Source organism: Papio anubis, chromosome 2, assembly GCF_008728515.1.
Source record: "Papio anubis isolate 15944 chromosome 2, Panubis1.0, whole genome shotgun sequence".
Taxonomy (NCBI): domain Eukaryota; kingdom Metazoa; phylum Chordata; class Mammalia; order Primates; family Cercopithecidae; genus Papio; species Papio anubis.
The window spans coordinates 148345784-148362275 of record NC_044977.1 but is presented as its reverse complement, the minus strand read 5'-3'; the positions used below and the strand labels follow the sequence as shown (position 1 = coordinate 148362275).

The 16492-nt window shown below is 39.3% G+C and overlaps 1 protein-coding gene across 8 annotated transcripts in view; it reads right to left on the bottom strand.

Annotated features, from left to right (window-relative positions):
- The window catches only part of SLC9A9 (solute carrier family 9 member A9), a 588523-nt gene that overhangs the window by 295235 nt on the left and 276796 nt on the right, over positions 1–16492 (bottom strand). For all 8 annotated transcript variants that reach the window (XR_002520177.2, XR_002520179.2, XM_009201572.4 and 5 more), the window contains exon 8: positions 13814–13919. Coding sequence is in view for 6 of the 8 variants with exons in the window: in XM_009201572.4 (XP_009199836.2) it covers positions 13814–13919 (106 nt within the window). In the remaining 2 variants the exon portion in view is untranslated. The remainder of the gene's footprint in view (positions 1–13813; positions 13920–16492) is intronic.

Sequence of the window (16492 nt, the reverse complement as noted above, 5' to 3'; positions counted from 1 at the left end):
AATTTATTCCTGGCAGTGTCCATTGTCTTCTAATAAATTTTCTTATTCAAGACTATTGTCACATACAGTCTCTGCCTCTGATAACATTACTCCAGAATTCTTTACTCATTAAAAGTTGATGAAGCCATCAGATACAGAAGTAGAAAAATAAGTGTCTGTCACATGAAGCATGCTTTGCCTTGACATTAAATGCAGACTTGAAGAGTTTCTAAGACTAGAGAATACTGCATTTTTGGACAAGAATATTGATTATATCACCAGAACACAGAAAAAGAATGAGTAAGAAAGAAAAAAAAAATGTGTCTTGCACTCAGATGGTCCTCTGAGGGGTTTAAGAGGTTGATAGGTTATTTTTCATGCCACATTTTATTTATTTTTGATCTACTAAAAAGAGAGATTTCTGACAGGTTTCCTACAATCACTGAAAGTGAACCTGGAACTGAGAAGACAAAGATTTAACAAAATGGAAAAATCCTTCAGGCAATATGAAAGTATCCAGCTTTCCAAAGAGTACAATTACTGTCTAGTTCACCATATTTGGCAACTCCATAGTTGGCAGATTAATAATGCATCTGCGGAATATAAGAGCATCAATATAGAAAACAGCATGAATCTATGTTCTTATTTCTGATTCCTCCAATGCTGAGTATAGATATGCACTTAAGTGTTACTTCAAATCTATGTTGCCAGGTTTAGAAATTTTTGTTTAAAAATATCCTCTATGTAAATTCTTCATAACATAGTAATGAGTACTTATGCAAATTATCTTGAGGTCTGGAGAAGAAGGAAAAACCTGTTTTGCTTAGATCCCTGGCATGGCACCTCAAGTTTTGGTGTTCATTAGGTTTACCCTCCTTACCCTGGTCTCGTTCTAGTTCTCATTTCCTTGGAGTCAGCTAACACGTTTACATCAACGTCACCTAAACCTGTGATCAGCAGTCTCACCCCAGATGTCCAGGCCAATTGCCCACTGTACTTTTCCACATGAATATTCCACCCTTGTGTGGAATTCTGAAGGTCCTGGAATGAACTGATTATTGTGTCTCCTTTTGGCCACATGTATTCACTCACTTGTATTCTCCATTTTGGTGAAATGAACCACTGACCCAACAGACATAAAAACCTGGGAATTATCCTTGACTCCCTTTTCTTCTTCACCCATATGTTATTTGTGCCATCTTCTGACAATTTTCTACATGCCTGTGCAGAATGTGGGTTCTTGGGAAATAATTTTACCTCTTTCCCTATGTCTTCTGGCACCACGAAGAGTTGTTAAATAATGACTGAAAACATTTACAGTGAAGAAAGCAGGGGTAAATTTGTCCACTGCTTTAGCTACATGTGCAGGTTATTTGAACATTGAAATGAAGAGCTATTCGGTTCAAGGAAGTGCAGGTGTGAGTTAATGAGTTATTATGCGAGAAGACATATTTTTACACCTGTGTTTATTGAGATGGCATCATTGCATGTTTGCCTTTGGTTCAGTGTGCTGGTTAACTAATCCCCTTGAGAATTGTAGGCACTATTTCTGCAGCTTAAACACCTAATATTTTGAGCCTCAGGGTTTTTTTTTCCCCCAGCTTGGAAATCACTCTCACTTCACCTCATTTGTTGGTGGATTGTTGGTTAAGTTGGATTCACCTGGTTCTGCCAACAAGAAAGCAAACCAGTTTTAAGGTAAGAGATGCTGGCTAATGACATGTATTTGGAGGCTAAAACTGGCCAGATTTGTTTTGAGAAACAATTCAAACTAGTCCCCTCCTGGAGATTTGTTTTATTTACTGAGCTCCAGAAATACGTTTCCCATCCAGTCATGCAATGCATCAGTGGCCAGCCAAATGGAACACATTCACCTCTGAGCTAAAAGCCTTCTTAAGAGTTTGAAAACAATTTTTGCCCAAGTGAGAAATGATGAGATAAGAAATAATAAGCCAACTTACTTACTCAGACAAGTGAAATCTCAACATGTCCAGTAATAGTCATTTCATTTGGAAATCTCTCCTCCTTATCTATTGCAAAATAGACTTTCTCAAGTTCCCCTTTTTCCTCACTGCTTACTCTACAAAAGCCTTTTAAGAACTGACTTGACAAATGTATAGCACCTCAGTTTCCAAGTGCAGCTTTTCCTATCATGGCAATGTAATTAGGCCCTTGTGATTTGAGACCAATAGGCAAACAGGCTTGGGGGAAGGGATTGAGATGATTTAACTATTTGTGTTGTAAACACAACTTGCATGTGCTGAGCACTTCTTTCTTTCAGACATCTTGGTCAATTCCTTAATGAATGGGCCAGAGTGTTACTTGTTTTTAACTTTCTACACTTTCATTGTTTTTAAGAGTCGTTTACTTTCTAGAATCAGACTACAAAGCCCGGCCCCACTACTTAATAATCAGGACTTTTTTTTCTTCATATTTCTGGATGCCTGTTTTCTTAAATGGAAGTTATTCTAAGCTGAGTAAATAGTGTTCTATACTGTTTAACTTTTTGTATGAGAAAATGAGGTATACCAGTGGCCCTCTTCCCCCTCCTTTGCCTCCAATGAACATAAAATTGCCCTAGGAATCTAAAAATGGAAGCTACCTTTATTACAGCAATGCCTGGAAGCAGAGAAATCATTAGACACGGTGTCAATGCTGCCATTAGAAATCTTACTCTTTGGGTGTTTAATGACTGTCCCTAAAAGCTTGCTTCTGGCAAAAACCTGACCCCCAAAGTCTCAGCTGGGAAACAGAGTATAAAAATGAATTTTCAAACAACCTGTCCAGCTGTGCTTTTCCGTTATCTTCATAAACTGGAAAGCAGCTTCTATGACAGGATTCAATTCCATTAGAGATTACACTATAAATAATACTGCTGAAGTATTTTCAATATTCATTTTAAAATAATGGCTCAGTAACCTAATGACTTTTAGAAAACAGCCCTCTGCACAAGAAAAATCTACCTGATCCAAAATTAGGCAGTCATGTATACCGGGTACCTCATGGAGAGAATTCCTTAGGGTCATGTATTTACCCAAAAGCCACATTCTGTATGTGTACAATGTCCTTCTATTACAAAGTAATAAATTCCTTTGACTTTAGCAGTAAGGAAAATAGAGATGTCAATTAATAGGATGACTTATTCCAATTCTTTAGCAAGTCAGCTAAGATCCAGAAACCAGAGACACATGCCTTGGTGGCTGATTTTGTAAGGAGGGCAGACACATCCGTATATGTTCTCTTCTTTCTATGCTCTCTGGACTTGTGAGAAGTCCCTAATGTCCCTTTCTCTGTGCATACTCTCATCCTCCATAAAGATTTTTCACTTGCATTTTATATTCTGCCCTATCTTCCCAAATAAATGTTTTCTCAATGTGCTTGTATATTTCAAGTAGCAGAGATTCAGATTTCTGGGTAATAGAAATACCAGCCTTCATTTGCATGTCTAAAAGCCACTTGTTTCCATAAAACCAAGTTCTATGTGACTATTGAACACTGGCAGGTGCAATTTCCAAGAGACTGAGATGAGGTGGCTACAAATGTGGCCCTTGAAGTAAAAGATGATCAAAATAAATCAAATGATCATCATGAAATTAGTAACAACTGAAAGTGAACACAGGCGATGTGTTAATGAGCAAGCTGCTTACACTGAAGTGTTCATGATGAATCTGATAAGAAGCTGAATTGGAAAGGATAATGAACACTGCAAAGTGTCTTTAAAAGCTTGATTCTTTTTGTTTGTTTATCAGTATGCACCTGGCATAAGATGGTCCCAAGTATCCTAGCCTAGAGGCTGTGCTGTCTTTGAGACTCTCTTCCCTTCTGATCTGTCACAAAGTTATACAGTTTCTTTTGTTGAAATACCTAATGGACTTTTCCTTCCTTTGTACCATTTAGACTTCTTTGTTTGCAAGTAATAAAAACAGACTCTGGCTAGCATAATCAGAAAGGAATTTATTGGAAGGAAGTGTGATAGCTCTTAGAAAGGAGGCATCATGGCTGCTCCAGGGATCTGGTGGCAGGAATAAATAAATAGAGGTTCTCAATAGGGCTCTGCTGTTGAACAGGTGCCAGCAGTTATACATCCTCCTCTCTCCCTCCTAAAGTTTTACATACCAGGGGAAGAGTGTCTAGTTGACCTAGCTTCAGATGTCCTCATTCTCTTTTTCAGGGGAGGGTGGGACACATTGATTAGAAGATGTTATCCATTGGAGTCGGGGGTAGTTTCCTAAGAAACATCAGGATGCTATTACCAGTGGCAGTGAGAATGTGTGCTGGGCAGCCAGAACCAACATGTGTCCACCACATTCCTCTAGACAGAGCTCTTCCTGTCATGCCTATATGTCTTCATTTTTAACTTAATAATTGGGAAAATAAAATTACAGATTAATGAAATTTATGATATATCATTTACTTGATGTATGGATCTGCTGTGAAGTATTTGGACCAGTGGATGTGTAAAATCTGTAGGAATATTATCAGGCACAGAACACTTACTACCTTATAAAGTGATCTGTTATTCAGGTTTTGGGAGTTTTTTTCTTTTTTTGAGTGAAAATTATTCATTCCACTGCTCAAACGATATTTATTTTGTGCCTACAATGGTTCAGTCATTCTTTTGGTGCTGATAAAGCCCTCCTGAACTTGACAGTCTAACTTCTGCCCATTAATCCTAATTCTACATCGGCTCTAATTTTGTACTTTAGAACTACAGAGAGTAAATCAAATAGTGCAGTGCAATCTAGATGCACATATATGAACAATAACCAGTTAGAAACTATAAAGAAAGAAGTTCCCATTTACTATAGCACCCCAAAATATAAAGTAGCTGCTAAAAAGGTACTTAACAAGAAATTTGTAGGTCTAATGTGAAGACAACTATAAAAATTTACTGAGAGCCATAAAATAAGACTCAAATAAATGGAGAGTCATAACATATTCCTGGGTGGGAAGACTTGATGTTATAAAAATGCCATTTCTCTTCAAATTAATCTAAAAATTTAATGTACCCCAATTATAATTCCAAAATTATTTTCTGTTTGGAACGTGTTATTTTCAAGTCCACCAGGAATAGTAAATACATGAGTATAGCAAAGGAGCTTTTGGATATGGGAAAGAGGAGTGAAAGATTGACCTACTAGATATTAAAATAAACCACGAAGCTGAAATAATTGACACAGTGAATATCAAACATTCAGTGGAACAAATGAAAGCCCAGAACATACAGATACACATACACATACATGTGTGTGCACATACACAGACATTTTAAATAGGTAAAAGTTGATGGGTGTTAAGACAAGTGACTTATCATCTGGGAAGAAAATCAAATCGCTACTATACCCCACACCTCATATCAAAACATATTCCAGTTGGTTTCTGATGCAAAAACAAAATCAAACAACTTTTAACAGAAATTATACACTACCATTAAGAAACACTTGGGTTTTCTATATATTTTTTCTTTTTTATTATTTTTTAGACTGCTAAGTTTGTGGACATACCATCCACTTGGGCTTTCTAAGGAGGCGATATAATTAACCACACAAAACTTGAAAATGCCTATGCCAATCCCTTTCCCTTACCCAAATGAACAAAACAGAGCATAGTTAAAAGGTACAAGTGCAAATTGGAGAATATTTATAGCCTATATGACAGTCAAAGGTTAATTTTCTTTTCTTTCTTTTTTTTTTTTTTAAGAGACAGGGTGTCTCTTTGTTGACCAGGCTAGAATAGCTCACTGCAGTCTTGAACTCCTGGGCTCAAGCAATCCTCCTGCCTCAGCCTCCCTGGTAGCTAGGACCACAGTGTGTGCCACCATGCCCAGATAAGTTTTTGTTTTTGTTTTTGTTTTTTTTGTAGAGACTGGGTCTCACTATGTTGTCCAGTCTGGTCTGGAACTCTTGGGTTCAAGCAATCCTCCCCGCTTGGCTTCCCAAAGTGCTGGGATTATAGAAATGAGCCATTGGTCCTAGCCAATTTTCTCCATAGATAAAGAGTAACTAAACTACAATGTGACAAAGATAAACATCTCAACAGGAAAAAAGTAACAATAAAAAAAGTAACAAAGGGCATAAACTGGTAGCTCACGAAAGAAGAAATACAAACAGCAAATGACATATAATTAAAGAAGCTTTTCCTTCATAAAAATATAATAAATGAAACCAGAAGAAAATGGAACTTGATTATCAAATTACCAGTGATTAATAAGATTTGGGGGGGCTCATCCAACTTGGCCAAATAGGAACAGCTCCAGCCTCCAGCTCCCAGCATGAGTGACACAGAAGATGGGTAATTTCTGCATTTTCAACTGAGGTACCAGGTTCATCTCACTGGGGAATGCCGGACAATCGATGCTAGTCAGCTGGTGCAGCCCGACCAGTCAGAGCTGAAGCAGGGTGAGGCATTGCCTCACCTGGGAAGCACAAGGGGGAAGGGAATCCCTTTTCCTAGCCAAGGGAAAGTGAGACACACAACACCTGGAAAATCAGGTAACTCCCACCCTAATACTGCACTTTACCAAGGGTCTTAGCAAACGGCACACCAGGAGATTATATCCCACACTTGGCCTGGAGGGTCCCATGCCGATGGAGCCTCCCTCATTGCTAGCACAGCAGTCTGAGATGTAACTGCAAGGCGGCAGCTAGGCTTGGGGAGGGGTGCCCGCCATTGCTGAGGTTTAAGTGGGTAAACAAAACCACCTGGAAGCTCGAATTGGGTGGAGCCCACCGCAGCTCAAGGAGGCCAGCCTGCCTCTGTAGACTCCTCCTCTGGGGACAGGGCATAGATAAACAAAAAGCAGCAGAAACCTCAGCAGAGGTAAATGACCCTGTCTGATAGCTTTAAAGAGAGCAGAGGATCTCCCAGCATGGAGGTTGAGATCTGAGAACGGACAGACTGCCTGCTCAAGTGGGTCCCTGATCCCTGAGTAGCCTAAATGGGAGACATCCCCCACTAGGTGCAGACCGACACCTCACAACTCACACGGTGGGGTACACCCCTGAGACGTAGCTTCCAGAGCAAGAATCAGACAGCAACACTCGCCGTGCAGCAATATTCTATCTCCTGCAGCCTCCGCTGCTGATACCCAGGCAAACAGGGTCTAGAGTGGACCTCAAGCAAACTCCAACAGACCTACAGCTGAAGGCCCTGACTGTTAGAAGGAAAACTAACAAACAGAAAGGACACCCACACGAAAACCCCATCAGTACGTCACCATCATCAAGACCAAAGGCAGATAAAACCACAAAGATGGGGAAAAAGCAGTGCAGAAAAGCTGGAAATTCAAAAAATCAGAGTGCATCTCCCCCTCCAAAGGAACGCAGCTCATTGCCAGCAACAGAACAAAGCTGGATGGAGAATGACTTTGACGAGTTGAAAGAAGAAGGCATCAGTCAATCAAACTTCTCAGAGCTAAAGGAGGAACTATGTAACCAGTGCAAAGAAACTAAAAACCTTGAAAAAAGAATGGATGAATGGATAACTAGAATAATCAATACAGAGAAGACCTTAAAAGAACTGATAGAGATGAAAACCGTAACATGAGAAATACGTGACAAATGCACAAGTTTCAGTAACCGACTCGATCAACTGGAAGAAAGAGTATCAGTGATTGAAGATCAAATGAATAAAATGAAGTGAGAAGAGAAATATGGAGAAAAAAGAGTATAAAGAAATGAACAAAGCCTCCAATAAGTATGGGATTATGTGAAAAGACCAAATATACGTCTGATTGGGGTGCCTGAAAGTGACGGGGAGAATTGAACCAAGTTGGAAAACACTCTGCAGGATATCATCCAGGAGAACTTCCCCAACCTACTAAGGCATGCCAACATCCAAATTCAGGAAATACAGAGAACGCCACAAAGATACTCCTTGAGAAGAGCAACTCCAAGACACATAATTGTCAGATTCACCAAAGTTGAAATGAAGGAAAAAATCTTAAGGGTAGCCAGAGAAAAAAGTCGGGTTACACACAAAGGGAAGTCCATCAGACGAACAGTGGATCTTTTGGCAGAAACTCTACAAGCCACAAGACAGTGGGGGCAACATAGTGTTGGACATAGTGTTGGAAATTCTGGCTAGGGCAATCAGGCAAGAGAAAGAAATCAAGGGTATTCAGTTAGGAAAAGAAGAAGTCAAATTGTCCCTGTTTGCGGATGACATGATTGTATATTTAGAAAGCCCCATTGTCTCAGCCCAAAATCTCCTTAAGCTGATAAGCAACTTCAGCAAAGTCTAGGATACAAAATCAATGTGCAAAAATCACAAGCGTTCTTGTACACCAGTAACAGACAGAGAGCCAAATCATGAATGAACTCTCATTCACAATAGCTTCCAAGAGAATCAAATACCTAGGAATCCAACTTACAAGGGACATAAAGGACCTCTTCAAGGAGAACTACAAACCACTGCTCAGTGAAATAAAAGAGGACACAAACAAATGGAAGAACATACCATGCTCATGAATAGGAAGAATCAATGTTGTGAAAATGGCCATACTGCCCAAGGTAATTTATAGATTCAATGCCATCTCCATTAAGCTACCAATGAGTTTCTTCACAGAATTGGAAAAAACTGCTTTAAAGTTCATATAGAACCAAAAAAGAGCCCGCATCTCCAAGACAATCCTAAGCCAAAAGAACAAAGCTGGAGGCATCACACTACCTGACTTCAAACTATACTACAAGGCTACAGTAACCAAAACAGCCTGGTACTGGTACCAAAACAGAGATATAGACCAAAGGAACAGAACAGAGCCCTCAGAAATAATACCACACATCTACAGCCATCTGTTCTTTGGCAAACCTGATAAAAACAAGAAATGGGGAAAGGATTCCCTATTTAATAAATGGTGCTGGGAAAATTGGCTAGTCATAAGTAGAAAGCTGAAACTGGATCCTTTCCTTACTCCTTATATGAAAATTAATTCAAGATGGATTAGAGACTTAAATGTTAGACCAAAAACCATAAAAACCCTAGAAGAAAACCTAGGTAATACCATTCAGGACATAGGCATGGGTAAGGACTTCATGTCTAAAACACCAAAAGCAATGGCAACAAAAGCCAAAATTGACAAATAAGATCTAATTAAACTAAAGAGCTTCTGCACAGCAAAAGAAACTACCATCAGAGTGAACAGGCAACCTACAGAATGGGAGAAAAGTTTTGCAATCTACTTATCTGACAAAGGGCTAATATCCAGAACCTATAAAGAACTCAATCAAATTTACAAGAAAAAAACAAACAACCCCATCAAAAAGTGGGCAAAGGATATGAACAGACATTTCTCAAAAGAAGACATTCATACAGCAAACAGACACGTGAAAAAACGCTCATCATCACTGGCCATCAGAGAAATGCAAATCAAAAGCACAATGAGATACCATTTCACACCAGTTAGAATGGCAATCATTAAAAAATCAGGAAACAACAGGTGCTGGAGAGGATGTGGAGAAATAGGAAAACGTTTACACTGTTGGTGGGACTGTAAACTCGTTCAACCATTGTGGAAAACAGTGTGGCGATTCCTTAAGGATCTAGAACTAGAAATATCATTTGACCCAGCCATCTCATTACTGGGGATATACCCAAAGGATAATAAGTCATGCTGCTATAAAGACACATGCACATGTATGTTTATTGCGGCACTATTCACAATAGCAAAGACTTGGAATCAACCCAAATGTCCACAGTGGCAGACTGGATAAGAAAATGTGGCACATAGATACCATGGAATACTATGCAGCCATAAAAAAGGATGACTTCATGTCCTTTGTAGGGACATGGTTGCAGCTGGAAACCATCATTCTCAGCAAACTATAGCAAGAACAGAAAACCAAATACCACATGTTCTCACTCATAGGTGGGAATTGAACAATGAGATCACTTGGACACAGGAAGGGGAGCATCACACACCGGGTCCTATTGTGGGGAGGTGGTAGAGGGGAGGGATAGCATTAGGAGATATACCTAATGTAAATGACGAGTTAATGGGTGCAGCACACCAACATGGCACATATATACATATGTAACAAACCTGCACATTGTGCACATGTACCCTAGAACTTAAAGTATAATAATAAAAAAAATAAGATATAGGGTGGTGAAGATGTGAGTGAATGAGTTTGCTTTCAGATTGCTGGTGGGAGTGCAAGGGGATACAAATTTTCTAAAAGACAATTTGGATTAATTTCTCCAAAAATTTAAATTTTAGTCTTTTTATTAAACCAGACAGACATTTTATTTTTAGGTGGTTATATAAATAAAAATTTATATCTCTAGCTATAAGGATTATCATTGCAGTAATAAGAAGAATATTAAAACCTGTAAATAATCAAAAGGTTGTTACAATAAATTATGGCAAGTTCATATGATGGAGTATTTAATGTCTTGAAAAACATTAACTATAAATTTTTTAATGCTCCATTCATGGCATTTTTTTCATTATAAATTGTTGAATGAAAAAAGTGAGTTACTTAAGAAATATATATATATATATATATGTATGCATGAGTATATTTAGGTAGGCATATTTAAGTGTATATGTGTGTGTATAATTATATATATATATATAGTTAGCTTGACACAGCCAAATATTAACAATTGCTGTTAATATTCAGTAAGAATATAAGTGATTCTAAATTTATTTCCTTCTGTAAATCTGCATTTTCTAAATTTTCTACCATGAATATGGATTACCTTGGGGTAAGAAAAAAATAAAATATATTTAAAAACAGATGTGCTTTCTTTAAAGTAGCAGAACATTTTTTTTCAGATAGAATTGTATGTGAAATCCTAATTTCTGAAACCAATAAAAGGGTGAAGTATGGGTAGGTGGCCGAGAGCTCTGCTCACTAGGCAGGTGTCCTTGAAAGATCAGGGCCTGGGGAGTTCTGCTGAGAAATCATTGCATGTTAATACCATCTCTAGGAGCTACATTAAGTGTTTTTAGTGAACCCATACAAGGCCCCATGATTGCTCGTTACCTCTGTAGTTACTCATACACTATTTAATAGCTCTTTCCATTTTAGTTTACTATATTCATTGTTGTCTATTCATTCAGAAATCATTTTTAAAAATTTTCTAGATTTTAGTTTTTCATCATATTAGTTTACCTGTGCATTAGAACTAAAATGATTTTATTACTACATGGAAATAATTCGAGAATTATAATTTGATGCCACACCCTCAGGTTTTCTTGAAAGTTTATATGAGAAATGACCATATGAAGAATGAACCTCCATCTTCCCTAAAATTATTGTTAAATACACTGTCTCTTCTGGTGTTCAAAGTCCCTTATATACAGATGCATGTGATAAATTCCCCTAAAATTTTAGTGTGAAAAATAAAGTTTGCCCACTTTAATAAGCATGACTTTTTAAAAAAATATAATGCTGTATTATTCCTATATAACTCATCATGTTTCCCTTTTGGCTTTGACTGCCAGAAAGCTCAGAGCTATATTTATTGCCAAACCACAGCAATGAACAGCTGCCTAATTTTGCAGAAAAATTCTGTCCCAGAGCACTTGAGTGTTTACCCTCAACTAAATGGTCCTGTGATGTGCATGGCTTATGTTATGAGTTGTCACAAATCCAATTTGGAAATAGGCAAGGATTAAATAATAAACAACAAACAAACACGTAAGTAATTTGGACTAAGCAGTCTTGGTCTTTGGCAATGGAAAATGCTCACACCTAGAATTTGGTTTGTAGCAAATGTCTGTTAGGCACATTGCCTAAATCTAGTGGACTACTCTGGAGTGAGTCTGCCCCTGGGTGCAGCCGTGGACACTTGGGTCTTTCTGTTACTGAGATTCACACTCATATTCACCCATCCCATGATGCTGGCTCCTTAGAAGGTGGTCTGTGTGGTAGCTCAGTAAGGATATCAGGTTGAAAGGGTGTGAAAGAGCAAGGATCAAGCAAACTAGCAATTTATACAGTTTCCCATGGATCTTAGACTTTAATGTAGTTGATAGAACAAGATCTTGCTGAAATGGACAAGCAGATAGACAATTTTTACACAAATTGACAATTCTAAAGCAATGGGGTGTGTGTGTGTGTGTGTGTTTATTATAATATTCAACAGTAGATTAAAAAATATTAGGTGAGTTAAGATACTTCCTTACATTTCTAGAAGGTCAAATATTTTTTCTTATTATTAATATTACTTAGATCATTTTATAAGTTAAACTTGAATGGAATACAGAATGTGGAAGAAAGGGAACTAATGTTTTTTGAATGACTGTGATGTAAATGATCTGCCTACATTATTTCACTGAAGGCACATGCTATTTTTTTTTCTGAAATGCATAGGCTTTCCAGCTACCTCCTTAATAAGGTAGCAATGCACTAAAATAACATACTTTGTATTGAAATAATTTAGATACACTGGCCTGGTAGGGTGGAATCCAGTAATGTAGTCTTGATTATAGTGTCATAAGAACTGGTGGGTGGCTTTCTGTATTGGCAACAGACACCCTTGAAGCCAATGGGAATAGCTTGGACTGTGTGGCTCTGCAGTAAGTTGGGCCAGTTGATTAAAGCAATAGGTTATCATTACTAAAAAGATTTGCCATGGCATTCACAGGAGAGCCAAGACCAGCCAAGGAGCAACTGAACCAGGCAGTTGCCTAGGGCTCCAACTACTTCCCTCCTACCTACCGTTAGAGGTCTGCTTGATATTCCACAGATGGAGTTTCATTTGAGGCAGAAATGCGTGGTCCCCCAGAACCCAGGATCTAAAATTGAATTTCCTAGTTTTAAATCCCAGCCCCATCACTTAAGTTTGGCTGAGTAAACTGGGAATAGTCTTTTACTTTTGAATCTTTCTATAGGTTAATGAAATCACCCACGAAAGACAGCTAGCCAGCATCTGGCTCATGGTACACCCTCAATATATGTCAACTTTTATTATTATTTAGACTTGAAGTATCACCTATTAAAATGCAAACACCCAGGGAGGTACACCTTGCTACCAGTTAGGAAAGATTCTCACCACTCAAATGCCAGTTGAGATGTAATGAGCAGAAAGGGATCCATGATTGAAACCTGGGAGAAGCAGGGAATGTGGCTCCAGGAGAGAAACAGCATTAACATTTTGCTGGAAGCCACGGAGATTCTTCTGCATGGAAAAGCACCCAGTCGTTGCAGTTACCCAAGCACAAATCCTCACGGTTGCAGACAGGCAATCTAATTGCTTAATCCAGATCCTGGGATCTGCAGCCCTTGGGTCTAATGAACTGCCCCCTCTCTATCAACTGTTCCACATCGGAGGACTCTCTCTGTAGACTTTCTGTGCTAAGAGACATTAAACTGTACAGCCACCACATTTGCTATTTGTTTTCGTACGTGCCGTGGAACATATGTGCAGATCTCAAACACCGATGTGTATGGAGATGTGCATACTCTGGAGAGCCAGTTTACATTGAAACCTGCTGTTAAGAGCCACTGAAAACCACCCCTCTTCTCTACAAAACAGTTGTGGGTATCCTTTCACACTCTGAATGAAGACTTCCATTCGAAAAGTCATCCATCACACTATAAATCAGTCTCTTCAACACGCCTCCTGTCCAGCCAGGAGAAAAGAGGAAAGCATTTCGGAGAATAGAATACAGAATGGGGAAGAAAGCTACTCGGTACAAAATGGATGAATTACTATTATTTTTTCTCTCCAGGGTACCCAAGAGAGGCTGATTCTCACCCAAACCATCCACATACACTGTTTAAGAGAGACTTCATTTCACCTTCTGCCAGGTCAGGGAGGGGCACACACCGGAGCCGCACACATATTCACACACCCAGTTGGCTGTGCAGCATGAAGCACTGACCTGTTAGGCCGGCAGCCTCGGCAGACAGGAAGGCACTCCAAGAAAGTAGGAAAAACAGCCCGGTTTCCAGCATCGGGAACTCGCACAGCTTGGTAAATTTGGTCAAGTGAGGAAGACAAGTTAAGGGAAACAACAGCAGCTTTTACAGCTACATCTCCTTCTTGACTGAGAATCAAAACTGATCTGGTGATGATAGTTCCAGAGCAAAGTAAAAGAACTGATGTTCAGACCTGACTGGAAGGCTGTAATTCTTACTGGGACCTGCTTTGAAGGCCAGCATGAGTTCCATGCTTCACCGGGGGCTGAACTTGCCTGTAAAAATTCAAACCTGTGTTCAGATTAAAAAGGTGTCTTCCTAAGACTATCAATTCAGCCCACTGTGGGCTTAGCCTCGTTCCTTGGGATGCACCCCCTCAGGAGAGGTGTAGCAGGCATGGAAAAACAACGCCAAGGAGAGTGTGGGGAGATGAGATGCTGCAAGTATGTCAGGACCAAGGAGCGCTGCTCCCTGGGGAGTGCAGTCTGCGGGCAGACCGCTTGGTAGAATCTTCTCGCCTGGGGATGGAAGTAGGATCAGAAGAAGTTACACTCAGTGACAGGGAACCTGCCCATGCTTTCTTAGTATAAGTACGATAAAGAGAAGGTACATTATTTCTAGGTCAGACAAGATGCCTTTGGCAGGCAATGGTTCATTTTGACAAGGATGACACTTGGTCAATGGTCTATAAATTGCAAATGGAACAAAGGGATAGTAGGATCCAAGTTGGGCAGAGAAGGGGTCATGGGGAGATGATTAGGAGTATGTGATCGATGGGAAAGGGTTACATTGCAATTGTGTCAATATTAGGCACAAAATGCCCTGACAAATAAGGAGATGTGATCGTGTTGCATTTTTATACTGTTAGAACAGAATCTAAAGAAAATTTCACATTAAGAGATGTTTAGCGGGGGAGCAGGGAAGTAAAAGTGTGACCTCTGGAACACAACATTTTATTCTGATTCTTGACTCTGCCAGTGACTGGCTGTGTGATTTCTCAGCAGTATATTAACCTCTCTGAGCCTCATTTCTATTCTACGTAAACTGACAATGAGAATAATACCTGATCCTACATGAGGTAAGTAAAATGTGATGAAGTATGTTAAACATGTTTTGTAAAGTTTTAGAAAGCACAAAGGCAAAATAATATCATGGATGGGAGTGTAGCGTTTGGAAGCCAACTCTACCTGGATTAAAATTCACAGTATTCCCTTGGACACATCTCTTGATCACTGTGTGCCTCAGTTTTCTTGTCTGAAAACAGGAATAATAATGCAACCTACCTCAGAGGTCTATAAACTAATTAACATATGTTAAGTACTCAGAACAGTGCCTGGCATGTAACAAGTGATATGAACTTGTCTACTGTGGTCTAATTTTTTTTTTTTTTTTTGGTAAAACATCTTTTTGGGAAATAGCATCAGTAAGGACCTGGAAGCAATTCTTTATCTGCTGTAAAGATCAGGCTGCCCTGAGATCCTTTTACAATATTCTCTTTTGTTACTTAGAGGGAAGTCTTTGTTTCTGGTGGGGTTTGTTCTTCTGAATTCACTCTTCTAGTTTGTTTTAAAGAGAATGTTCAGGGCAGATGAGTAACAAAATAGCAATCAGCTATCGAACATTCTTTTCTTTCTATCTCCTCCAGAAAGTAGATCAGGTCTGGGTCAGTCCCTAGTTGCAGAGCTCAGGGGCCTACAACCTGAGGAGACTGCCTCAGAATGAAATAGGTATGCGGTTAGGAAGGTGAGGAGGACAACAGTAAGCATCTACCTCCTACACAACCTATGTTTGTAGAGCCTGTTAAAGACCACCAAATACTGCATGATTGATATCACCACTGTAGAAAAAGGGTTTCTACACCCTTTCTTTCAGATCTGATCCAATCTTATGCCAGACTTCCAATCTCCAGGAATTTTTCTTCTTCCCTTATCAACCTGTTCACACGTGTTGCACCTTCTCCTCACGTCAGGCAGAGAAGAATTCCGATTTTAGTTTCTCCACTTAGTGTAGCCTCCAGAGCCCAAAAGTCTGGGTTTGAATCCTGGCCCTGAAATGTCCTACTTGTTTGGCCTTAGCCAAGTTGTTTAACTTTGTCTGTTTCCTTAGCTGTAAAATTGGGATAGTAACAGTATCTACCTTCCAGGGTTCTTGTAAAACTTATCTGATAATCCATGTAAAACACTTAGGGCAATGGCTAGCATATAGTAACGTTTTCAATAAACGTGCTCACTATTACTTACATGTGATCCAGAGTGAGCTATGTATCCTCCTTGAGCCTCAGTTTCCTCAGGTGTAAGGTGAGGAGGATGATAACTTGTTTTACAGGGTTGATTCAAATGAGGAAATGCATAGAAAGGCTCTAGCACATGTTAGACACTCACAGAATGTTCCTATCCTTGTTGCTATTACTGTACTCTAAACAACGCATGGCCTCCACACAGTTCCAACTAAGAATGAAGAGGCAATAGGGAGCAGTGACCAGAGCATGGTCGTCCTCTTGATTCTCACTCTCTGGGTTTACTGGCTGGCTGCGTGACCTTGGGCAACAGCTTACCCTTTCTAAGCTTCACAACCAATAAAAATAGCATCTGGTGATAGGATCATTGTGAAGGTTAGATGAGACACCACATGGAAAACACATC